This window comes from Schistocerca gregaria, chromosome 1, assembly GCF_023897955.1.
Source record: "Schistocerca gregaria isolate iqSchGreg1 chromosome 1, iqSchGreg1.2, whole genome shotgun sequence".
Classification (NCBI taxonomy): domain Eukaryota; kingdom Metazoa; phylum Arthropoda; class Insecta; order Orthoptera; family Acrididae; genus Schistocerca; species Schistocerca gregaria.
The window spans coordinates 676,518,119-676,545,265 of record NC_064920.1 but is presented as its reverse complement, the minus strand read 5'-3'; the positions used below and the strand labels follow the sequence as shown (position 1 = coordinate 676,545,265).

The 27,147-nt window shown below is 38.9% G+C and overlaps 1 protein-coding gene across 3 annotated transcripts in view; it reads left to right on the top strand.

The window, feature by feature from the left end:
* The first annotated feature begins 1,732 nt into the window (after nucleotides 1-1,732).
* The window catches only part of LOC126363034 (uncharacterized), a 135,641-nt gene continuing 110,226 nt past the window's right edge, over nucleotides 1,733-27,147 (top strand). Inside the window, exons 1-2 of one of the 3 annotated variants that reach the window (XM_050007932.1) lie at nucleotides 1,733-2,034; nucleotides 22,882-23,036. In XM_050007932.1, the coding sequence (XP_049863889.1) occupies nucleotides 1,915-2,034; nucleotides 22,882-23,036 (275 nt within the window). In that variant the 5' untranslated portion in view covers nucleotides 1,733-1,914. Of the gene's footprint in view, nucleotides 2,035-7,629; nucleotides 7,811-22,881; nucleotides 23,037-27,147 lie in introns of those variants that run through there. The other 2 variants (XM_050007933.1, XM_050007934.1) reach the window with 2 other exon arrangements.

Below are 27,147 nucleotides of genomic sequence, written 5' to 3'. Positions count from 1 at the left end.
CAACGATGACTGAAGTGAATCGGTCAGTGTGATAGAAGCGCAACCCTTCCGCACATTTCTGCAATTTCAATTATAGGCCATCAACAAGTGTCAGTATGCGAACCATTCAACGAAACATCGTTGATATGGGCTTTTGGAGCTGAAGACCCACCCATGTGCCCTTGACGACTGCACAACACAAAGCTTTTATCCTCGCCAGGGCCTGTCAACATCGATATTGGGCTGTTGATGACTGAAAACATGTTGTCTGGTCAGATGAGTCTGGTTTCAAATTGTATTGAGGTGATGGGAGTTCATGGGTATGGAGACAACTTCATGAATCCATGGACCATGCATGTCAGCAGGGGGCTGTTCGTGTTGTTGGAGGCTCTGTAATGGTGTGAGGCATGTGCAGTTGGAGTGATATGGGACCCCTGATACGTCTAGATACCACTCTGACAGGTGATGCATACATAGGCCTAAGCATCCTGTCTGATCAGTTGTAACCATTCATGTCAATTGTGCATTCCGACGGACTTGGACAATTCCAGCAAGACAATGCGACATCTCACACCTCCAGAATTGCTACAGAGTGTCTCCAGTAACACACTTCTGGGTTTCAACTCTTCTGCTGGCCACCAAACTCCCCAGACATGAACATCATTGAGTGTATCTGGGAGTCCTTCGTACTCTTAGGGATTTATGGACAATCCTGCAGGATTCATGGTGTCAGTTCCCTCCAAAACTACTTCAGACATTAGTCAAGCCCAGGCCACGTCGTGTTGTGGCGCTTGGGCGTGCTCGTGGGGGCCCTACACGATTTTAGGTAGGTCTACCAGTTTCTTTGGGTCTTCAGAGAAGTACTAAACACTTGAAGAACCATACTAATATTTCCCTTTTTTCCCATAGGCTCAACTGCTCTAATTTTCTTTAGTCGGGAATTATAAGCAGCTGCCTTCTCATCCCAAGGACGAGGGCGCCCTTGACGTTGATATAAAACGTCTAGGTGTCATATGAAACAAAAGCAGGAAACGACGATCACACAAACTTTCTGCTGGCCGCCTGGCAGAAGTATGGAGAGCAGTAAGTGCTGGTGTGCACAGAATACGTACCGCATACACTTATTGCTCGCCAGGCGGTCTGCAATTCGTATCGTTGTTTCTGGACTGTGCCTCTGACGTTACATATTTCAATCAGACCTTTTACATCATGACATCATGATATAGACACGACTCTGCAACCTGATGACGTTCTAAAACAACGAGACCGGTGGTGACATAACAACCGTGTATTAATACGGTTATCGTGGCTGTCAACAGTCATTTAATATTAAATTCAACCATTTCAATAATGAACTCTCCAGACCTTAGAGCACTGACGCACATCGGCATTGTGCACGTAAAGACAGAAACACCACACTGAACAAACAGATGAGTTAGAGTGTTTGTAGTTACTTTGTGATTACTGAAAGTATTTCAAATCCGTAATTTTGGTTGATGCAAAAGCAGATTTCAAACAACTTTAATAAACCCGTGTCACACACTTGCGCTCGCCACATTTGCGGCAACTTCCAATCCACACGCTACTATTGGTATGTGCAGGTGTGAATTGCGCCCCAGGTTTGAGTTTCTGGCACATCTGAAATATGCGCAAAATTCTGGTCCCCTCACTACAACTTGACTATGCACGTCAGATGATACGTGAGCGGACAAAACGTGGCGTGTGGACTAGTCAATCATCTTGGCAACAGTAGTTTCGATACTCGAAGTGTGTTCTCTCTCCTTCTACACTAGCTGCCAGTGTAGTGTGTTGTTGTGGTCGAAGTGCATTGGGTGTGTTCGAATTCTTAGCGGGACTTGTGATTTCGTTTTTTAATCGTTGTTTATGTTTATGTGTACGTTTTTTCGTACGACTTGGCTCACATAATGAATCATAATGGTTTCTAAATGTGTGAACAGAACTCTCTTTTTGTTTCGGGATGGTGTGCGCCTACATCGTATGAAATTCTACATTTACGAATGTGCGGAAAGGGATGCTTTAAAATCAATGATACAGGTGTGTGCAGAACAGAACACTTATATAAATTGACAATTTTGAAATACTGAAGTATTCATTATTACTAATCGTGTTTGATGTGTGTATTCAAACTCATATTTCACATATGTTGTTAGAGTCGCCACGAAAGTGTTTTTTACCATCTACAATATATGTCTACACAAAATTTTAATTGTAAAGTAAAAGGCTAGAATTGATGAGTCGGTGACTAAAAAATGTTACTGTTTCAATAAGTTAACGCTGATTGAGACTCGTCAGCTAGCGGTCAGTTTCTCTTGTAAACAATGCCAACATAATTATGTCAGCATTATTTGTCTTTAAAATTTAAAAAAAAACTGTAATAATAGTCATGTCCCCTGGGTGGGAATCGTGCTCACTGTATAAATCTTTATCGGATTGTTTGCTATTTAAATTGCCAATAATAGGATATTCAGTACACCCATTTTGAGAATAAATTATCAAACTTGCAGTCTTAAAATTGTTATAATCAATTTCTTGTGTACCACGCTCGTGATTTCTGCTGATGTTAATCCAAAAGCACTAGCACAAACACCGTGGTTTGCTATTATTACAAATTTCTCTTCTCCATGCATGACACCATATGAAGCATTGCCAACTTACTTCGTATTATTATTTGTTTTAGTTACAGTCTCTCTCTCTCTCTCTCTCTCTCTCTCTCTCTCTCTCTCTCTCTCTCTCTCTCTCTGCCAGTGTGTGTGTGTGTGTGTGTGTGTGTGTTCTTACTTCGTATTAATATTTGTTTTAGTTACAGTCTCTCTCTCTCTCTCTCTCTCTCTCTCTCTCTCTCTCTCTCTCTCTCTCTCTCTCTCTCTCTCCCCCAGTGTGTGTGTGTGTGTGTGTGTGTCATTTAGTAATTTGTAAACATCCAAACAGAAAGGAGACATCTGTTGTTATGAATTTTTAAATAGGCCTAGTGTTTTTTGTCTTTACTTTTCTCCATATCATCATATGCCGTTACCTCTGTCAACTGAAACACCTAGGTGCATTAAGGACTCATCACCTTCCTGCCTCTGCCTCCAGTCTCTGGTTCCATTTAATCAGCCATTTGACATCCACTACTGGCTACATCCCTCCTCTAGATTCTACAATCTCTTGCATCCATGCTGCTCCAGGATGTTTTCTAATATCATCATAAACTATATTTCATTATCACCTCTCTCTTATATTCCCTCTTGGACTTCAGCAAAAAACTTCCTTGGACGATCTACTTTCTATTTGTCTGGCAACGTGTCCTACTGGTCTCCATTTCATTTTCATTAGGGGACTACAGTTATTATTACATATTGTGTTTACTGACCAATTTGTTTGTTTTCCTTTCGTGCCTTGTGAGATAACACGCGTCTTGTAATTCATTGCTTGTAGCTTTTAGTTTTTTGAAAGACATTGTAGTAAAAGCAGGCTAAGTGCCTCACTGTCATGATTCAAAAACTGACAATGCAGACTAATTGCAAACTTTCTATTTCAAACACATTGGAGCTAAAGTTTTGGAAATCCTATTTTATTTGCCAAAAGTACTCCATGTTTTTACTCCATTTTTAAATTTATTTTGGTGTGTATCTTATGCTTCTTAACTGCCTAAGATACAAAAAAATTCTTTCCATGTTTTCATTACCTATTCCACTAATTTTCTTATCAACTTTTTCTCATTTCTTCTGTACTCTTGATATGTTATTGTTGTGGTCTGATTGTAATTTATTTGTAGATTTACTTGCAATCTTTTCTTGCACATTGCTCCATTTGTAGTTGAAATTTATGTTATCTAGATGTAAGCAATACAGTATCATCATCAAAGCAGAGATCGTTAGGGTATGTTCCATTAACATGTATTCTTTCTTCATTTTCCCAATTAAAATATGTCAACTTCCCTTAGAACTGACAAGAATATTTTAATGGGTATTTACATGACTTGGCTGTATCAGTAATTTATTTGTCCAAGCGTCATTTTACGATGATGTTGGAATTGTCACCTTAATAATAATAATAAAAGGGCAGGACAAGACAGGTGATTGGCCGTGTCCTCGTTGAAGGAACTACCCTCAACACCTGCCCGAAATGTTTGAGGTAAGTCAAAGTCAGGATGGTCAAACAGGAGTCATTCCATGCCAAAACACACAATAATTCAAGGATTGGTAGCCCTCTATCTTAGATTTTCACACAACTTCGCACATCTGCATATAATTATAACATAGGATCTTCTGCAAAATCTTTTTGGTCTGAGGCTATGACTTTATTTTATATTGAATTGTAAATGTAGTTATATTCTGATAACTGGGCTCTGCAAGAAAGTCACTTATCTACATACATGCCCATAACAAAGATGTTTACAAAGCTTTTGATGTGGAATATAGTTAACAGATGCCCAGTTATTGAAGCAATAAAGTTGCAAAGAAAATTTTTTGAAAATGTTAATGTGTGTCAATTTTTGATTTCAGAAAAATTGTGAGGATGTGGAAAAACATTTATATCACATTTCTCCAACGTGCTGGGAACCCGATTTTGGCCTTTAATAATCCCCTTCATTGTAAGCGTTTTAATAAAATAAAAATTTTAATGGGTCTTCTGCTAGTTGACACACACATCTGAAACCAAAATACCTTTTGTTGTGTGGGAAAGGGTCATCTTAAGTAAGTTCATCCACTCCCTGCCTCAGATGCAAGGGCATCAAATTCATTCTAGCCATGCCAGTTAACTTTAAGTGTGAAAAATTTATTTCCTTTCATTTGACTAATTCAGTTATTTTTTAAAGACTGTAATCTATGTGATTTATGTGTTCAACAAATCACCTGCTCACACTAGTAAAAAAGTGTTCTTAGACAGCAGTAGCTTCTTTCAAACCTTTATAGATATGAAATAAATGTAACAATTGTGAAAATTCATTGATGAGAATAACTGGCATGCAATAATTAGTTTATTTGGCCTCGGTTTCTCTTTTGTCTTTCTGTCAGAAAGTTTGTATGTGTTTGTGATGTGGCTGTTTCATTCCACTTTTATATACTATGTTTTAAGTGAATTAGTGCTCAGTTAATTTCAGTGGAAAATTTGAATTCATACAATGTTGGAAAACTACTAAAAACATCATGTCATTTGATAACCTATACCTTAGTCAAAACTCTGCAAAAAAGTAGAAGAGCCAAGTGAAGATGAACAAGATTTGATATCGATGTGATCCAATATATGCTTTCCACAAGATCAAGAAAGTGTTACTGTATGTGGACATCACAGATAAAGTTTTTGAAAGTCGTCAAGGAACTTGTTGTGATCCTTTCAAAAAACACAGACTAATAGTTAAAAGAGCAAAATGATAATTCAATGGACACCCTAGCTGCAACCAGGTGTTGATATACTTCATTGGGGACATGTTGAAAATGTGTGCGCTGACCGGGACTTGAACCTGGGATCTCCTGCTTACATGGCAGACGCTCTACCCATCTGAGCCACCAAGGACACAGAGAATAGTGCTCCTGCAGGGACTTATCCCTCGCACGTTCCCTGTGATATGAACATTCCCAACATGTGCACACCACTACATTCATAGTGCGCCTAATAGAAGTTTGCCCATCATACTCAATACTCGTGGCAGATTAATCTACCAAGTCCCGTACGAGTTCAGTTGCAGCTAGGTTGTCCATTTAATTATCATTTCATTCTAGCAAAGCTGTATGGTCATCTACGGTAACTGTTCTTTCGGGAACAGATACTACATATATAGTTAAAATATGGCTTCACAGCCATTGACCTTCTTGTGCGAACGCACATGGTATGCCCGAACTCGTATGGGACTTGGTAGATTAATCTGCCATGAGTAATGAGTATGATGGGCAAACATCTATTAGGCGCACTACGAATGTAGTGGTATGGACATCTTGGGAATGTGCGTCTCACGGGGAGCGTGCAAGGGATAAATCCCTGCAGGCGCACTATTCTCTGTGCCCTCTGTGGCTCAGATGGATAGAGCGTTTGCCATGTAAGCAGGAGATCCCAAGTTCGAGTCCCTGTTGGGGCACACATTTTCAACAAGTCCCCAATAAAGTAACCGAGCGAGGTGTCACAGTGGTTAGACACTGGACTCGCATTCGGGAGGACGACAGTTCAATTCCGTGTCCGGCCATCCTGATTTAGGTTTTCCGTGATTTCCCTAAAACGCTCCAAGCAAATGCCGGGATGGTTCCTTTAAAAGGGCATGGCCAACTTCCTTCCCTAATTCGATGAGACCAATGACCTCGCTGTCTGGTCTCCTTCCCCAAACAACCCAACCCAACCCCCATTGAAGTATATCAACACCTGGTTGCAGCTAGGGTGTCCATTTAATCATCATTTTATTCTAGAAAAGTTGCATAGTCACCTACGGTAACTGTTCTTTCGGGAACAGATACTACCGTCATATATAGTTAAAAGATCCTTAAGGTCAGCTTGCTTGTCTTTACCTAAATCATTAAGTGTTAGAAGAATCTATGTAAAAGCAGGCCAAAAACTGTGCACAACACATTGTAAGATTTGTGAACAGAAAACTGACATCAGTGATAGAAATGAAAGTGATGCAGATGACCCGGAGGAGACATTTCACAAATTAGTACTAAAAAGTCAAAGTATTGAGCACGCAAAGAAAACTTTACGTGATTTGGAGTGCTTTTTCTTAAAACTTCACTGCATTCCAAAACACAGCAAGGCTTCATTTGGCAAAAAGAAGCTAGAAAACGTGAAGCATATTTGAGAAGGAAAAGTGTGCCAGGCATTTTATTGCAGTATTGAAGATTTTGACCTTAGAGAAGAAAAATTTGATGATGAAATTGTCAAGAAATCCAAAGATTTTGATGCCATGATATTGTTAATAAAATCCAAGTGCCTAGTGGAAGAGTATCTGAAAAAATTCAAAGACTTTACCTCCATCCTCTTGGTCAAGAGCAAACATAATGTCAGACTTCGATGTTAGTGTGTATGTGGTTTCACAAGCAAAGAATCTGAAAACAGAAATGGGCATTTTATGAATTCCTAAACCTAAAAGAGTTTTGCTGAAGTCATAAAGACTGTCACTGATTTCTACCAAAGTGATGAATATACTTGAATGTTACCAGAAGCAAAAGACAAAGTTAGAATTCAGAAGAATGTGTATATGCTAAAAAAACTCGTTCTTTGCAACTTCGGTTCTAGGCGCTCAGTCCGGAACCGCGCGACTGCTACAGTCGCAGGTTAGAATCCTGCCTCGGGCATGGATGTGTGTGATGTCCTTAAATTAGTTAGGTTTAAGTAGTTCTAAGTTCTAGGGGACTGATGACCACAGATGTTAAGTCCCATAGTGCTCAGAGCCATTTTTTTCTTTGCAACTTAAGAGAACTGTACTCTTGTTTTAAATGGGAGAAATTAAACGTTAACATTGGTCTTCTAAATTTTGTTCCCTAAGGCCGAAGTGGCATATTTTATCTGGTGCCACCGGCACTCGTTCAGTGTTTGTCTGTGTGTTATCCACCAAAATGTAAAACTGCTTTTGGATGCAGAACACATTGAAGAAACATACAAAGAACTTATAAATTTTCTTGTATGTGACTCTGAGAACTGTGACTGTGATGCTTAATCATTGTGATAATTGTTCCAGTGATGACAAACTGTCAGAATTATTAAAACAGAAATTAGTTTACAAAGATGCTGATAATGAAATTGAGTTTAGCCAGTGGATAAACACAGATCATCGGGCAGAATTCGTAAAGCAATCTGCAACTGTTGATGAAATTATAGGCACTTAAAGCACATTCATTTATATGTAAGTGTCAGTTAAAATATTTGGGCAACATGGTTGTGGAATAACAGTGATTTGTATAAATTAACTTAGTATTAAGAAAACAGTCTTAATCACTTTTTTGTTTATTTTGTGCCAACCGGCTTCAGGCCATCGCAGGGGCCATCTTCAGGGCGAACATATGGTTGACTGCTGGTGGCGTCACTTCTACCAGAGTGTGGCAGGAGACTGTCACACCTCCTGCCACACCTTGGTAGACGTGATGCCACCAGCAGTCAACCATATGTTCACTCTGAAGATGGCCCCTGCGATGGGCTGAAACACAGTCTGTGTCGCCTGGCTACCAAGAGCTGTTGCATAGCGATTTGATTCATGACTCCTGTTATATGGCTTCTTCCGTATAAAGCAATTTTTCGACTATGACATGTGGGGCCTGAAGATGGCATCAATGTAATGCCGAAACTGGTAGCGCATAAGAAGTTCATAAAATAAATTTCTACAATACATATGGCTGTTGGTAAATTATTGCATCAAGACTATTAATATTGTCTGCAATATCATTCATATACAACATGAGCAGCAGCGGTCCCATCGCAAAATACTGCATCTATCTGATAACCTTCATCCAAAGCTTTCAGTGTGTCATGTGAGATAAGTGTGAGTTGGGTTTCACATGAGCATTGTTTTTGGAATCCATGCTGGTTGGCACAGAGGAGGTCATTATCTTCAAGATGCATCATTATGTTTGAGCTCAGAATATGTTCTAAGATTTGACAAGTGGATGTCTGGGGTACTGGATGGTAGTTTTGTGAATCACTTCTACTACCCTTTTTGTATCTGAGTGTTACCTGTGCTTTCTTCGAACAACTTCTTTATTTGAGAGATCTACGATAGTTCATAGTTAGGAAAAGGGTGAACTCAGCCTCAAATTCAGTACAGAATCTGATAGGGATTCCTTTAGACCCTGGAGCATTGCTCAGTTTTAATGAGTTCAGCTGTTTTTCAATATCACTGACACAACTAGTGATTTCACGCATCCTTTCAGTGATACGAGGATTAAATTGGGGCAATACTCCTGTGTTTTCCTTTGAAAAGGAACATTTAAAAACAGTCAAGCATTTCTGCTTTTGTTTTGCTACCCACAATTTCAGTTTCTGTCGCATTCACTAGGGACCGGACACTAATTTTGCTGCCACTAACAGTCTTTACATACAATCAGAATTTCTTTGGGTTCTGTGAAAGATCACTTGACAATATTCTGCTATGGTAGTTATTGCTGCCTTCATGCATTGCTCTATTGGCATTCAAACGTGTTTCGTTCGGCCTATGTCTGTGTACAGTGCTACACTTTGCTTTACACCTATTATGCAGTAATCTCTGTTTCTTTAGAAGTATCTTTACAGCGACTGTGTATCATGGAGGTTCCCTCCCATTATGCACTGTTCTACTGGATACATGTCTATTCAGTGTGTGGTCAACAATTAGCCTGAATGTGAGCTACAGTTCCTCTACATGCTCTTGCTGCCCTGTGCTGAAAGTTTCAAGTTCCTCATTGAGATATGACTACAGATTTTTTTGTGTGGTTGACTGAACCTGTATATCTTTCTACTTGTTTTAGTTGCCCTTTATTCTTTGATCACTGATAGTCAGTTTTGATGTGGACACCCTCAAAAAGAGGTCAGGTCTATTTGATGCCATTATATCCAATATAGTTCCATCATGAGTGGGTTTCAAACTATCTGTTCTAGGTAGTTTTCGTGTGTTCACCACTAACAAAACTGTAATTTTCTCAATTGATTGTTGGATGATTTAAATCTCTACCTATGATTACGCATGTTTAGGGAATTTGCTTACAAGCGAACTGAGGTTTTCTCTGAAGTTTTTTGTTACATCAGGAGATGAGTCTGGTGGGTGAAAGAAGGATCCAGTTATAGTTTTATGACTAACCCTGATCTTGCAGCCTCAATTTGTATCACAGTGGATTTGAGATTCATGTGTAATGGGACAAATAAACTGCCTCCATTTCCCATCAGCTTATCCTTTCAATATACACTTTAATTTTGCTCAGAAATCTCACTGTTATCAATCTCAGGTTTCCACCAACTTTCTGTACGTAGTGTTTATGTGAGCTTCAACACTTTTTAGGAGCATATCGAACTGTGGTACTTTGTTGCAAATGCTTTGGCAGTTCACCACTGGAATTTTAATACCTTCACTTATGGGGACCATTTCTCTCCATATTACTCTTACACTTTTGGGTTTCCTACTGCTATCATTATCTGGATTGGATGGAGAGTTGCGTAATCTAAAAAATCCTTGTGTGTATGCCACACACAGTCAGATACCTTGGTAGCAGCATCTGATGTATAGTACACACCTGACCCATTTAGGGGCACCCTAAAGTTCTTAACCCTAAAACCCAAGTCCAGGAGCTCGCAGCCTACCTTGTCACAGAACTTTCAAATACAGGTAAAGTTATTTTTAATTTAGAATGCCTGTCCAGAGGTAATGGAGCCACACACTTTTCATTTATTTAATTATTGGTGATTGACATGTATGTTCACTCTCATGGTTGGTAGAACACTTTTCTTGCATAGGAAGTATATTTTAATTACCCAACTTTTCAGAATACCTTAGAGATTGTTGAAAAAGCAAAAGTGTAGCAGTCTGCTTAAACAACAGGCTACAAATTATACTCAAACAGGGTGGATCCTCACCGTCTTTTGTAAATGCATTCAGTGTTAGCCACAGTTCTTCTGGGCTCTCATTTCATCCTTTAAATAGTTTCGATAGTGATCCTTCCAGTTTGATCAAACACAAACAGTCTCTTATCTTTCCTGACGACTTATTTGCCTTTGGTGACCATCGATTCTCTAATAGCATCATGGTCACTAATCCCTTTCTCAGTGGTGATACTCTCAGAAAGATTGGGTATGTTTATAACTAGGTCTAAAATATTTTTTCTACCTGTTTTCAGTATGATGATTATCATAAAGCTGTGTGTGGGTGGAGGAGGGGACTGTGTACCAGAATATACACTACATTTTTGGTATTTGGCAACTAGATCATACAGTTGTGCACAATTTTTCTTTCCTTTGTAATGTCATCCACATCTAACTACCCAGAAAGCTGAGGCTGTCATTTTGATTTAGTTGTAGTGGCTTCAAAATAGCTGTGTTGCTTATAGTCACAATAAAGCAGTCTTGAATACGGTGTGAGTTTGCTTCTTGTGGCAATGTCAAATAAGCAGTGATAACAATTGCTGACAATTGCTTTAAATGTAAATAAACCTGTTCATTTTGTAGTAGAAAGAAATAAAATGAATAATTGTCCCCAGACTTAATATTCTTCCAAAATGTAAGACAATACTGTTTGAAGCAGATAAAATACCACAGAGGATTTGAAAAATGAATAGTCTGGTATTTAATGCTATTTATTTGTTTGGGTCATGTAGGTGACTGAAGAAGAGAACATTTGTATGGTGGTGGTAGTAATGTAGGATCAAAAAAATTCTTTAAATAACATAGAAGGTGAATTTTGGTGTATGATTTTTTTCTGTTCTATCTGATTAACTCAATTACACACAGAACAGAGAAAAATGTAGTAAAAATTTTTGGAGTACACCGATGGAGAATTTTGAGGCTGTGTAGCATTAGCTTGAAATGAAAATTATACAGTAGTTTATTTTAAGTTAGTGCCTCACCCTCTTGTGTTAGATAGCTGAGTGTTGTAATTGTTTTGCACCATCCCATGTCCTAACGAATTATTGTGCAACAACCGTAAGCATGTGATAGATCCTTGTGGAAACATGGTTCAAATCACCATCATGTCAAAGAAATATAAACAGAGTTAGATAACACTGGATCCTGTTTCAAAATTGGCACTTGTTGCCTTATTGACAGTGCTCGTTACCAATTTGAGGGTATGCCATGTCATGAATTACTAATCTGTATTGAAATTAGTAATAAAGACAGAAAAAGGAAAGAAAAGGAAATCTGAATATCTAGTGGTGGTAAACAACAAATGATCTATCCATATTTATAGAAACAAAAGAGTAGCACCTCGTCCTTGGTGGAGCTAGGCAACCCATTGCAGAACTTCAACCTTATGAGCCAAATACCCCAGTAGACTGGGGATGGGGCAAAGAGAATCCTAATGGAAATACTAGAGAGGGATTTTTCAGTTCCATCATTTACCTGGCGACCAAGGGAGACCACTTGAAAACCTCAATCGAAACTGTGGGATTGTACTTACTTTTAATTTATTGTTGTCTACTGTCTTGGACAAAAATCGAAAATGTGAATGAAGAAATCACAGTTATGTGACAAATTCTGACACATGTTGCATCTATAAGAAGTGGAGAACTGTTTTGTGAGTCTTGAGGATGGCAAGCATGTTGGATTAGGCTATGACTCAATAATTAATACTATTCCAACACAGAGGACTACTTTGGTTTCCATCACAAATTGACTCTATGAGCAGTTGTTGTCTAGAGCAGAATCTTGCTTGCTGATTGTAATAAAATGGAGCAGTACAATTTTTTTCAGACAATAAATGGATGAAATCTCTGAGTCCTTTAGAATATCCTGACTTAACCAGGTAAGATCAGTTTTCCTGAATTGCAAGCTCTTTAGAAAAATTTGCAATCTATAGGAACAGAATGTGTCTTGATCAGGACATATGTCTTTTGTGGATACAGGGCATGTGATACATTTTAAAACTTTCACAGTTTCAGTCCTTAACATCACTTTCTCATTGTGGCCTTACCACAGGTGCTGCTTGGTCTGAAGCAACTGACAGTGTTTTATACTCTTATAATCATCATCTTCTGGCCTGAAATTGTGTCTTAAAGAAGTCCTTGGAAGCAACAATGCTGTCTGTAATGGATTGTCAGCTAGATGAAGGCATAGTAAATGTTATGTGAGGTATGCTCAGATACTAACTGGCATTGTCTGATTTTGCATATTGTGGTCATCCAATTTGCACAGTTTTTTCATTGTTGTGTTGGTAAACATTTCTGAAAAGTGTCTTTACAGTGTTAACAATGTTGTTGTCTATCAAAAATATTGTATGTGTTTTAGTAGTGTCAGTGTTTATGTATGTTACATAAAATGGATCAGAAAGTTTGTATTAAATTTTTCTATGAATAACACAAGGGTGTATGAGTAGCATAAGCATTTCGAAGAAGGCTGTGAAGATGTTGGGTGCTTGATGCCCCACACATCATCAGTTGATGAAATTTAGGAAAAGTGAAAGAAATGATTGTGAATGATCACTAATGTGGCATATCAGTTGACTCACACCATGTAAAATTTTTGAACGTTTTGGGTATGAAATGTGCGACAGCAATATTTTTTTTACAAAGTTGTTGAATCTCAAACAAATCAGCGGTGAGTCCAAGTTCCTCTGGAATCGTTAGTGAAGTCAACAACAGTGTGAACCTATTAAAACATGTCATAACAGGGTAAGAAATATATGTATAAGGATGTGACATTACAACTAAGAGTCAATCCTCCCACTGAAGTCATTGTGGATCCTCAAGACCAAAAAAAGCTATACAAGTGTCATCAAATGTGAAGGTTATGCTCGATGTGTTTTTTGATTTTAATGGAGTAGGCACCATGAGTTCGTGTCACGGGACTGAATGATCAGTAATAGCTTGAGCTTATATTGAAAGAATTCATGATCTTTATGCCATGATAATCCACCTGCTCACACTTTTTTGCTTGTTCATGAATTTTTGTCCAGAAACAGTTCTGTAACGATGGCCCAGTCTTCGTAGTTGCCAGACATTTTCCCAAGTTACTTTTTTTTTTGTTCCCAAAAGTAAAGAAAATCTTGACGGACAATAATTTTACAATCAAAGATGAGATTAAAAATGTGTTACTGAGGAAGATAAGAGCTATTCCAAATATCAGGCTCAAAAAATATTTTAGGGATTGGAAAAAGCACTGCCATAAGTGTATGATATCTAATGAGGACTACTTTGAAGGGGATAACATTGATGTAATGAATAAATAAGACTCTTTGTGAAAACCAAAAATTCACAGTTTTTGTTAAGACATTTGTATGTCATGACTGGGATGGACCTATGACAATTGAGCTTATAAGGAAACTCTCTACTTTGACATTTTCCCTTTTCCCTGCTTCCCAAGGGATGTATGAAACTAAAGGTCTGTCAATGTTGCCCATAAATTGCTGACTGTGAAAAGAAAACAAGATGAGGTTACTAACATTTCACCTGTAATAACCTGAACAGTTATGGACAACTTCTAAAATGGCTTAAACACTGTGACAGTGGTAGCTACCACTTGAATGACATTACCTTTACCATAGGTTGGGAAAAAAAGAGGTCTCCTAATTGGAGAGAAAAAAAAAAAAAACGTTCTGGGACTGGAAGTCAGACTGTTTTGTAGATCAAAACTACACTAATTTATTGACTTAATTGTCTTAGATGAATGCATTTTGTCCAAAAAAATTTCTGTGGGTAGATGCCATCACTTAAGTCTGCTTTGTAAAGCTCTGTGAAATGCCTCTGCATCTTTGATAACCTCAGCATTGAACTCTTAAATGTTTTCCAGTTACAAATTGCTTTGGATTTGGCTATAGATGAAAGACATAGTGGATGTTTCAGCAATTTGTATTTAAAATCCTTCAGTTTTCCCATTGACAAATCACCTTTGACAGCAGATAAATTTTGCCGACAGAAATTTCCCTCCCGTTCTGTCCTGGCCATGTTGCACACATTTCTTTATCCAATTGCTCCAGAAGACTTGGATAGTAGTTGATAGTTATTATTGTATCCTTTAGAAATGTTAAGATTAAGTTTTCTCATGTGCCTACACTGAAAAAGTAGAGTGCTACCTTGAGTCCCTTTCATGTTTTGGATTGAATTAGGTGCCGCAGTGATAAGACATGTGACTTGCATTTAGGAGGTTGGCAGATAAAATCCATGTACGGCCATCCAGCTTTCAATTTCCTTCCCCAGACCAAAAGTGCTCTATCTCTACTGACCTCTTTTTTGACAGTACGTTTAACATGATCTTTATTCCTTGTATATTTTAGAAAACTTTCCACAAATGGAACTAGTTTTGCTTTCTTAGGGAGGGGGGAAGAGACTACCTCAGATTAATTACTGTTTTGTTTTATTTTGAAATGATGAGATGCACATCTCATCCACAGTAACAAACCAGCTCAAAAAGGTGGACTGAGTTTTAAATTGCTGTATCATTACTGAGAAATTTGGTTTTACATTCCCTTCTCATGAGCAAGCAGTAAACGTAGCATTCACTTTGCACAAAGCTTTCTCATAGTTAATTTATAATATAAAATGCATGATACTTCTTCTTTTGACGTGTCTATGGTGCAAGCTATTTCGTAACTCTTTAGTTATTTAATGCCCAGTGCAATATACGCACTTACTCAGTTCTCAGTTCAGTTTTGAGTCTGCAGCTCGTGGTCTCGCAGTTGTGTTCTCGCTTCGTGAGCATGGGATCCCAGGTTCGATTCCTTGCGGGGTCAGGGTTTTTCACCTGCCCTGAGATGACTGGGTGTTTGTGTTGTCCTCATTATTTCATCAACATTCATGAAAGTGGCGAGATTGGGTTGAGCAAAGGTTGGTAATTTGTACGTGTGCTGTTAACCGCGCAGTTGAGCACCCCACAAACCAAACATCATCAGTAGTTCAGTTTGGACTCATTCTTCATATTGATAATTTTTGAGGAATGTTTGGCCAGGTAAGGATTGCATTAGCCATCTGTAAACTGTTGAAAATGAAGAAATGGACTTCTTATAAAGGGTTGATTAATTTTCAGTGGTGGTAAATTATCCAAAATACTGAATTCAATGATGTCAAATATCCTAGCTCATCCATTTGAATGAAACAAATGCAAAAGGGGGGGGGGGGGGGAAGCTATTTGCAAAACTTCTCACATACCAGATCGACGCTTGACTCACTTTATTGTGTGGCCTATACCATTGTAACAAAAACAAATTGTTGTTGTCATTGTCATCTTTGTGTAAGGCAGGGAACTATTTATTGTGCCCTCATGCGTAAATAAAAGAATTATCTATGCGCCTTGTGTTTTATTTCATTTTTATTTACTGTCAAAAGTTGGAAGTTATTTCTATCACACTACATAAAATTGCTGGAATTTTCTACATTAAAATTCGTTATACAGATATCAGTAACAGTGTAGATATCTGCAGCTGTATGGTTGATCTTTAGCATGTTGTAAAATAAGGGCATATATGTAAAATTCCTACCTATTAAAGATTTTTGTTCTGCCTTTGCTAGTGTGGTGGTATATTGCTTGAATGTGCAATGTTTGCAAAAACATTGATTAACTGGCAATATGGAAACCTAACACACTAGTTTAATCACTTCACATGTTGAAGTATGTAGGTCTTTCCTACCTAGGGTTCACATGGGTGGAATGGAAAGTACTTTTGATTGGTATAATAAAATAATAATTGTATTATGACCAGCTCTGCCTAGTAATCTGAGAAGCATGGAGATAAATAAAAGAAGAGAGCAGATCCAAAAAGATGATACTGTAGTGTGTGCATGTGTGTAGTGCTGGAGATTTGTGGTGCAAGCCTGTGACTGGGCTATTCGCCTGATTGTAGGTAAGGTACAGATTTTCTAAGCAGCGGCACTAGGAGATGCGGGTGTCGAGCCGAGCACCTTGGACACCTTTTACCATCAAGAAAGATGTCATGTATTCATTTGAAAGCAAACTGAAGCTGTGCCGGTGGAACTGGAATGAGTAAAATCCCCACCCCTATCTGCAGTAGATCTCAGGACCTCAAGTCATCATATTTGGGAGGTATTGTGTGTTACGTTACAGGGTAGTTTACTACATAAATCTAACTGGAGATAGAGTGAGTGGAATACTTATATTGATAATAGATTCTGTAATGTTAAGATTTCATGTACCAAATATAATGTACAGCACTCTCGTATCACTTTTCCTTGACTTCTTTTAAGGCCCATAATCTGTCTGTCTGCTAAACCCAGCGCAAACCAAAAGAGTTCAGAATTATGCTAAACGACTCACAGTTTTGTCACATTGACAGCATGTGTGTGGCATTCAAATATTTACTGATCTTCATTGGTAAAATTAGAAGCAAGGTGAATGTTTTTCTAGACGAAATATGCATCAGTTTCATTGTGTTCTTGTGACACTGAGTGGTTCATTTTCTCAATGCGTGGAATTTTAAAATAAATAATTTTTCTAGAATTTTACGTAGTATTCTGTGCTAATTTTCTCATTGCAAAAAATTGCCTGTGTAGACATTGTAAGTTTATACACCTATCACCGACTCTGTTAAACATCTACTTAGGATCTTGTGGCACCCCCTTTTGTCCTAACAGTGATGACAGTGGATCCTGTCATGGACTCCAAGAGGCACCAAAGCCATTCTGATTTCAGTCTGTCTGGAAGCTTGGTTGGACTTGTGTTCAAGGCATGCAAACTTCATACAGTAGCCCACCAGATATATTATGTAGGAATGAGATTATGTTATTTAGGTACGCAAGAAGTACTCATATAACTGTGGAGTGTTCCTAAAACCTTTCTGTCACTGTTCAGAATCACTAGATGGTGTTTCATCTACAGGTGCTCCGCAGTGTCTTGTAGGCAAACAAAAAGGACGCATATTATCATACAGTAAGTTCTTGTGTAATTTGCCCATGAGAGACGGTGTCAGTAAAATTGAGGATCACATTTCATTCTCTGCAAAAATGAGAATACTCTTATTAGCTGCCTGCACAGTGCCTTTCTGGCTTGTGGAATCTGTTACTTAACATTGTATTCTGCGTTGTTGTAGCTTGTGATTGGTAGGCAACAGCGTATACCATGACTCATCAGTCTAGAAGAACTTTTCGTATGCTTTAAGAGTTTAGTTGTGTTGTACCTGTACCGACGTTAATCTCTCTTCCCTGTGAAGAGCATTAAACAAAGGTAAAAATGTGCAACAGTGGCTTCAGTATCCTAAAGCAAGGGGTTATTTCTGGATGCTATGTCTACTGAGTAGTAGTTGTTGTTCAACATTGAATTTGTGAGTGATTTGTTGCACAGAGGCTTATTCATCTACTGTTGCAACCCAAGATAAAAGTGACTCCTATCCTCACCTAATCGTACCCTACTTTGTTAATATTTTATGTATGTGTGAATTATTTCTGTAATGTATTTGACATGTCCAGTACTGTTGCATTGAATGGTCTGTGGACAAAGAAATAAAACAAATCACCACTGTTGACTGTGACATTTTACTCCAATGACAACAGCTTTTTCTGAACACAGATAAATGTGTGTAAAGCTTCTGGCAGTCTGCCGCCATGCAGGGAGCCTGTATAAAGTCTGATGATATTGCTCTCAAATGACAGTCTAAAACATTCTATTCCGCATGATGACATAAGAAGACCTGCTCCAGTACAGCAGCTATTTCTGATTTAGCTCCTTGTGTATTCACAAGAAAGACATTGGAGACTTTTGTGTATCCACTAAAAACTGTTAAGTGACTCAGAAATGGCAATCTTATCATTGAGATGACAACAGCTTATCAACTAACTAACATTCTCATCATTAAGAAAGTGGGCAAGCACTAAATCAAATTACTTATATTTAAAACTTAATTTCAGTGGAAAATCCAGAATGTAATGTAACAATATTATGAAGAAGATAGTTGCAGCTCACCATGTAGTGGAGATGTTGAGTCTCAGATAGGTATAATAAGAAGACTGTCAGAAAATAAGCTATCGACCAACAAGGCCTTCGGCAGAGATAGAACACACACACACTCACGCAAACGCAACTCACACACGTGACCGCAGTGTCTGGCTGCTGACGTCACACTATGAGCAGCAGTGGGGATAAGGAGGCTGGGGTGCGGAGGGGGAGGGATAGCAGGGAGGGGTGAGGGAGAGTAAAGTGCTGCTTCTGGTAGCATACAGATCGAGGTGGAGAGGTTACGGGAGCTGGGCACAGTCAGGAGGTTAGACACATGGCAGGGTGGGTTAGCGGAGAAGGAGACAGGTTAAAGGACTGTGGGTGCATTGGTGGAATAGTGCTGGAATGGGACCATCCTCCCACCACCATCTACTCCAGTTCGGTCACAAGCATCACCTATCCCATCAAAGGCAGGGCTACCTGTGAAACCAATCCCATGATCTACATGCTAAGCTGCAGCCAGGGTACTGCATTCAGTGTGGGCATGGCAACCAACACACTGTCTGTCCGCATGAATGGCCACTGACAAACTGTGGCCAAGAGACAGCTATACTGCCCCATTGCTGACCATGCTACCCCATACAATGTTCTTCATTTCAGTGACTGCTTCACAGCCTGTGCCTTTTGTATAGTTTCCACCAACTCCAGCTTTTTCGATAGGACAGGTGGAACCCCTCCCTGCAATATATCATATGCTCTCTAACCTGCTTGGCCTCTACTTCATTGGTCTTTGTTCATACCCTCTAGCTCCTTCCCTGTTCCCATTCCTCTATACCACCAAGTGCTATTTTGACTTGACAAAAGATAGAATTCTTAATACACATCGATCTGGGGACCTGAAGATGGCACAACATAGCACTGAAACTAGTTGCTCAAGTGAAATAACAACAGGGAATTTAGACAGCTGAAGGTGTTTGATTCGGCATTTTATACTGAACAGGCTTGGTCCCACAACCATCTGTATAAATATGGACTTCTGAGTCTTTATGATCTGGATTGGGAGTGGAGTCACGCTATCCTCATTCATCCAGAACCTCAACATCATCTGCCCCCATTTGCTTCACCTGGTCCTCCTCAATGCAACAAGCCACCACCTTCCTTGATCTTGACCTCCACCTCAAAGATGGCTAAACCAGTACCTCCATCTATATCAAAGCTACCAACCACCAGCAATACCCACACTTCAACAGCTGCCATCCATTCCATACTAAGAAATCCCTTCCATACAGCATAGCCAACTGTAGTTGTCACATCCGTACTGACAAGAAGTTCCCCTCAAAATATACCAAGGGTCTCACTGAGGCCTTCACAGACCATAATGACCCTTGCAAACATCTACAGAAACAGATCTTCTGTGTCTTCTCTCTCCAGTCACCCACCACCTCTGAAAGTCGCACTGTACCGCCACAGAGGAGCGTTCCCCTCAGAATGGAACATAGAACTTGAGGGACTGAATCACATTTTCCGCCAGGGTTTCAACTAACTCTCGATGTGTCTTGAACTGAGGAATGTTCAACCCACTATCCTTTCCACCCCTCCCACCAATCCTACACAACATCATTGTACAACTCCTGCTCCCAACCCCTTGTCTCATGGCTCACATTCCAGTAATAGAGCCGGCTGGGGTGGCCGAGCGGTTGTAGTCGCTACAGTCTGGAACCGCGTGATCGCTACGGTTGCAGGTTCGAATCCTGTCTCGGGCATGGATGTGTGTGATGTCCTTAGGTTAGTTAGGCTTAAGTAGTTCTAAGTTCTAGGGGACTGATGACCTTAGAAGTTAAGTCCCATAGTGCTCAGAGCCTTTTGAACCAGTAATACACCTATATACAAGACCAGTCCCATACATCCTCCGATCACCACCGACTCCATTGAGGTCACAAGTATCACCTATCCCATCAAAGGCACGGCTACTTGTGAAGTGAGTCATGTGATCTACAAGCTAAGATGTGACCACTGTGATGTGTTCTGCATGGGCATTACAATGAACAAGTTGTGTGTCTGCATGAATGGCTGCCAACAAACTGTGGCCAAGAAATAGCTGGACCACACCGTTGCTGAGCACACTGCCCAACACAATTTTCTTCATTTCAAAGACTGCTTCACAGCCTGTTCCATCTGGGTCCTTCCTACCAACAGGAGCTTTTTTCTGAATTGCGCAGTTGGGAACTCTCCTGCAATAAATACTGTTCCCATTATCGTCCTGGGCTCAACCTTGGTTAGTCATTGTCCTTACCCATTTAGCCCCTTCCCTGTTCCCATTCCAGATCTACGCAGCCCTCTGCTCCACCAATGCACCCAGTCTTTTTACTTCACTCCTTTTCCGCTATCCCCCCTCCCCTCCATCTAACCTACCGACAGCATCTAGCTGCCCTACTCACTCCACTGTGTCTGTGCACACCCTCACTAACAGCACTTTACTGTCCCCCAGCCATACCTTGCTATCCCTCCCCCTCTCCACTCCAGCCTCCTCCTTACCCCCAACCGAGCGAGGCGGCGCAGTGGTAGCACACTGGACTCGCATTCCGGAGGACGACGGTTCAATCCAGTCTCCAGCTATTTTGATTTAGGTTTCCCGTGATTTCCCTAAATCGTTTCAGGCAAATGCCGGGATGGTTCCTTTGAAAGGGCACGGTCGATTTCCTTCCCAATCCGTCCCTAACCCAAGCTTGCGCTCCGTCTCTAATGACCTTGTTGTCGACAGGACATTACAACACTAACCTGACCTAACCTTACCCCCACCCCATTGTCTCTCCTTTCATGTGATGCTGCTCATAGTCTGGCTTCAGCTGCCAGAGACTGTGTGCATGTGTGTATGAGTTGCATTTCTGTGTGTGTGTGTGTGTGTGTGTGTGTGTGTGCACGCACGCGCGCTCGCCCTCGTTTGTCTATCTGTTTGTGTGTTGTCTATTTTCGACAAAGGCTTTTTTGGCTGAAAACTCATTTTGTGACGCCTTTTTGTTATTCCTATCTGCAACTTATTATCTCCACTACACGTCTAGTATACATGAAACTAGATAGTTTTTCATCCACATTAACTTCTTTTTCAAGGAAAGAAACTATCAAACAAAAACTCTGGTGCTACTGGATGTTTAAATTAAATTAAATTTTAACAACTGCAAGGAAAAAAGTAAAGTGCATATTAATTATTATGATGAGATTTGTTGATAAGGTCTGGTATTCAACCATATCAGAGTGAACCTTGGCCTCTTAGCTTCAGGAATGGTAATTAAATCTGCATCCAAACTGGTCTACTGCACCCAAGCTACTGTAATCACCCCAGTAATAAGTAAAGCAGTAAAATATCATAACAGTAGTTAGTGATGAGGATTGTGTAATCTTTATTAGGTTTTTGTTCAACTCTGTATTTCAGTCACAATCGTATTATTATTTGTACCCCTGTACTTCCATTGACGTGACCATCATCATAAGTTAGCATTTCTCCACCATCAGTATACTTACTGTAAGTTTATCAAAAATCGTGGTGTCGCAGTCCACACAGCTATATGTTAATAATCTCCATACAACAAGATTAAGTAACATTACAGTCCAACTTCAGGTATGCAAAGTGGACTTTTCAATTTTGTCTATTACACACATTTCAGCTATGAGACACGCATGGATACATGATTTCCAACTGAAATGTTAACTTTGTACACCTAAAAATGACATGTAATTGAACTGAAACTAGTTAACAGAGATTAATGAACAACTTTGTGGAATGTGATCCAGTGATTTTTGACAGGTATCTCAGATACATAGATCATTGCCTTGTAAAGACAATTCTGTAAGCTCTTGTGAAAGTCTGTCCTCTTGTTGATTGTTTCTTTTATTCTCTGAAAATAAATTAAAAATATTGTAATGCACTTCAGTGCCAGAAGTTTTTGCTGTTTTTACCAAGTTCTATTTAAACTTTTTAAGAAATCACTTTCTCATTATGAATGTTGTTGGTTGCCACCAGCCATACTAAAAAAGTAGTAGACTTCATGGATATTGTAATAAAAGTGATGGTCTCTGTTTGTAATAACTGCATCATACTCCAATATGTTTATCATTTATACACTCACACCATCCTTCCAGAAGAGCAGATAAACTTCTAATATTATGCTTCTATAATTTTGTGTTTATGATGATGTGCTGTATATTAAATCCACTGTGTATGTTTTTCTTCAGTGTGTTAAACCTTATGTGCATGATGATGATGACTCTGTAAGTCCTGCTCAGATGGTGCACCTGCCCCTCGCAATGACCCTCCCTCCCCCCCTCCCCCCTTCCCAACACACAAAAAAATTGGTATGTCATGTTAAATGTGTGTGTGTTTTTCATAATATCTTCACTGTTTTGCAATCTTTCTGTTGTTTTCAGGAGAGGTGTGGAATTGTGGTAGAAACAAAAGGGGAACATGTTGTTTGTTTCGCAAGGCAATGTCAAGATTTAGAGGATGATGGTGAGCTATTTTCTACAGAATACATAAAACAATGTTGTGAAAACAACGTACTTTTGGATTTGACGAAATTCAGGTAAGTGATTTAAAGATAGGTACATGATACTGATGACAACAGAATTTAGACTTTTGCATTTTTTAATATTTACTACTTGTTTCCATTTATAAATTAAATAACCTTGATTGCTACTCACAATATACTAGAGATGCTGAGTTGCAGATAGGCACAACAAAAAGACTCTCACAATTATAGCTTTTGGCCATTAAGGCCTTTGTTAACAATAGACATGCATACGGACATGCTCACACACACGACTGTAGTCTCATTCAATTGAAACCCGTTTTCGTGTGTGTGTGTGTGTGTGTGTGTGTGTGTGTGTGTGTGTGTGTGGCTATTGTTAACGAAGGCCTTAATGACTGCAAGCTATAATTGTGAGAGTCTTTTTATTGTGCCTATCTGTGACTCAGCATCTCCACTATATGTACTGTAGTTACAACTAGATGATAACCAGTTTCAGTTGACTAGCGACTATCCTCAGATCATGCTTACATTGTAAATAGTACCTAAGTATAACTTTAACCGCATCATTGCTAAGTATAACTTATCAGTATTGAAAGGGTGGTCAAAGCATGACTCTTACTGTATAAAACCAGTAGGAGACTTATTTGCATGTATCATGAAATTTGTGAATTTTCTATATGCTTACTGATTTCAGGGAAAATATGGATTTTTTTTTGTTCTCCTGCTATATGTAGTAGAAATACAATTGACTTTTGTGTAAATACAGTCTTTATTGTTGACCATCTACATTCATTTGTAGATTTCATTCATTCATTCATTCATTGTGTTCCATAAATACGATCATGGGGAACCTCTAGGTTGGTGGACTCAGTCAAGCTGTGCATTAAGGGGGATAAAAATGCGAAAATGTGAATTTTTTTCACATTTTCAGGTTTTTATCTCATTGTAAAATTTGCAATTTTCTGTATAAAATGATACATATATCACTTATAAACTCGCATGGGAAGTATTTTATTTTATTTTTTTAAATATAATCTACACCGCTTGAAAATGTTAAAATTTTTATGTGCATTACTTCAAGATGTAATACAGTTGGTGTGTATATATATTAAAAACAAAGATTCCAAGACTTACCAAGCGGGTAAGCGCCGGCAGACAGGCACAATGAACAAAACACACAAACACACACACAGAATTACTAGCTTTCGCAACCGATGGTTGCTTCTTCAGGAAAGAGGGAAGGAGAGGGAAAGACGAAAGGATGTGGGTTTTAAGGGAGAGGGTAAAGAGTCATTCCAATCCCGGGAGCGGAAAGACTTCCCTTAGGGGAAAAAAGGACAGGTGTACACACACACACACACACATATCCATCCGCATTCTGATAAGTGTAAAGATAAGTATTTTGAAGTAAATGTTAGGTGGTTTTATGGATTGAGAGCTTCTGGCAAAGGACACTCTGCAGCAGAAACAATGTGTGCCGAGATGAATAAAATCGACAAGTATGCAGGACTTATTGGAGCTGCTGTGGAATCTGTTGCATGTGAGTCAATGAAGGATGCTGCAAATGAAGCTGTTGAAATAAATGATGGTATGACTGACATACTAGTAGTGTTTGATGGCACTTGGGAGAAGCCCGGCTACAATTCTAAGAATTCTTTTGTATGATGACCAGTGTGGAAACTAGAAAGGTAATAGGTTTCCAGATTTCAACTAAACATTGTTATAAGTGTAAATCAGCGAATGTAGAAGGGCATATCTGTGACAGAAATTACGAAGGAACAAGGGGTGGTACGGAGGCCTCTGCAGCTATTGAAATTTTTAGTTAATCTGTGAACGAAAGGGGAGTTTTTTTACACTAAATTCTTAGGTGATGGAGACACAAAAGCATATAACAGTGCAGTAGCTGCTCAGCCTTTTGGTTAGAAGATTATCACAAAACTGGAATGTGTTGGTCATGTCTAGAAGGGGATGGGCACCAGGTTGAGGAAGTTGAAACAAAGTTTGAGAGACAAGAAACTTTATGGTGGTAAAACCGTAAGAGGCAGGCTGATAGACAAAGTGATCGATGAACTACAGCAGGATTATGGGATGGCCATTAGATATAATTCTGGGGATTTGTTGAAAATGAAGCAGGTGGTATGGGCTACCTTCTTCCACAGACTGTCAACTGATGAAAAACAAGTACACCATCTTTGCCCTCCTGGACCTGATTCATGATGCAATTACCACAATGCCCAGTACTCAAACAGTTCATACAGCCATAAACATTCCATCCCAGCAGCAGTCATGGATATTCTAAAACCGATTTACAGAGACCTGTCAAATCCGGAATTACTGAAGAAGTGGTCAGACTCAAAATCCCAATGAGTCGTTCAATAATCTTATATGGACTCGCTTACCAAAGAATGTTTTTGTTGGAATGAAAACATTAAAGTGGGAGGTCAGTGATGTTGTTATTGCTTTTAATGATGGGAACATTGGTAGGGTGAAAGTGCTACAGCATATGAGAATTGATCCTGGAGCAAACTGCATCAGAGAACTTGAACAGATGGTCAAGGTTCGCATTGATAGAGCAGAGTATGCAGTGTAGTTGACCATTAAGGAGTCCAGAAAGAAGAAAAGAAGGAAAAACTGTTGCATATTTCCCTAAATCTTAGAAACCACTTCGAGTAGAATATTCAGATTTTGAGGGAGTAATAACATACATATCCTGAGTCTACTGAACTAAAAGATCATCGTAATGTTATGTATAATTAAAATTATTTAGGACAATGTACAAAAAAGTACACAAAATTTTAACCATATAATTAAAAAATTGTATTTCTGAAAGCAGTGGCTGAAATGCAATTATTGTAGTTCAGTAGACTCAGAACATACAGTTTAATGGCCTATAAAAGTTTCATGTCAGTGGCCCTGAAATACAGGGTAGCTAGGTCACGAAATTTAACATCGTCGGGATAGGGCATTCCAACTCCCCTTAACAAAGTGAAGCAGCTACATTAACTACTGTTAGACTACTTTAAGTTGTTCATTATCACTCAAAGCTCCATTTATAGCTTCATGTATTATGTGACCACATTGCTATTTAATAAAGAACAATAGTTATATCTTTCTTACAAGAACAGAGGCTCATTTACATGGACATTTGCTACATATCACGCACATAGAGATCATAAAAGTTCTAGACTCTACATAATCAGATAACTTGTAGGTTTGGCTTTAAAAAAAATTATTTTATTTTGAATTGATAAGGATTCTCAATTTGTGTCTGACGGGAGTTCATCGAAAATAATAGCTCCAAAATTCTGAACCTAGGTAAGGAGTCAAAGACTACATAGCAATTACTTGTCTGCCTTGTATTACATTGGAGTAAATTAGAGTTCAACTGAAACTATTTTTTCAATATTAGCAACAAATACCATTGAATTGGGAAGCTAGTTTGAGTATTCCAGTGTCTTTGAAGAGACCATTCCACTGCATTATTTACTTTACTCAGTTTGCTGCTTGCTTTTACTGAATTATTATTGTTGTCCAGTTGGAACCTAATGAATCCTCAGAGACAGTATTTTTGAAACTAATGTCAATTGATGATGTGAACAATGTCTACAGAAGTAAATCTTCTCCATTTTTAATTGGCTGATGGCGAATTCACAGCACAATCCATACTCGTGCATTTGACAATGGTGTGACACTGCAAAAAGAAAGGAAGGCCACGTGCTTCATTTGTTACTGCTATCTTAGTTGACAGTAGAGAGGATAAATGGAATATTTTTTTTTCTTTTACATATATATGGCATTGTAAAGCTGTGTTGTATTATTTAGCTCAAATAGCTAAACTGATATAACCTGTTGCTGAAAAGTTATTTCTTTTTGGGTCATTTATTGTTAACTGAAAGGTATCCAAACTTGGCGAGGATTTATAAGAAGATTGTTCCTTCTTTTTTGGCAGTTTCAAAACAGAGGACTCAATTCAAATGTGTTGTACTTCTGTTGAATGCCATCAACCTGAAGAATATTCTAAAACTACAATCACAAATGGGAATGAGGAAAGAGAACGCTGTGTGGTGTGGTATGATCAGCAGTTAAAGAAATATGGTACAACTGATGCCATACTAGTAGGCATATTACAAGAAACTGTGTGGTATTACATGAGGAATTCATTATG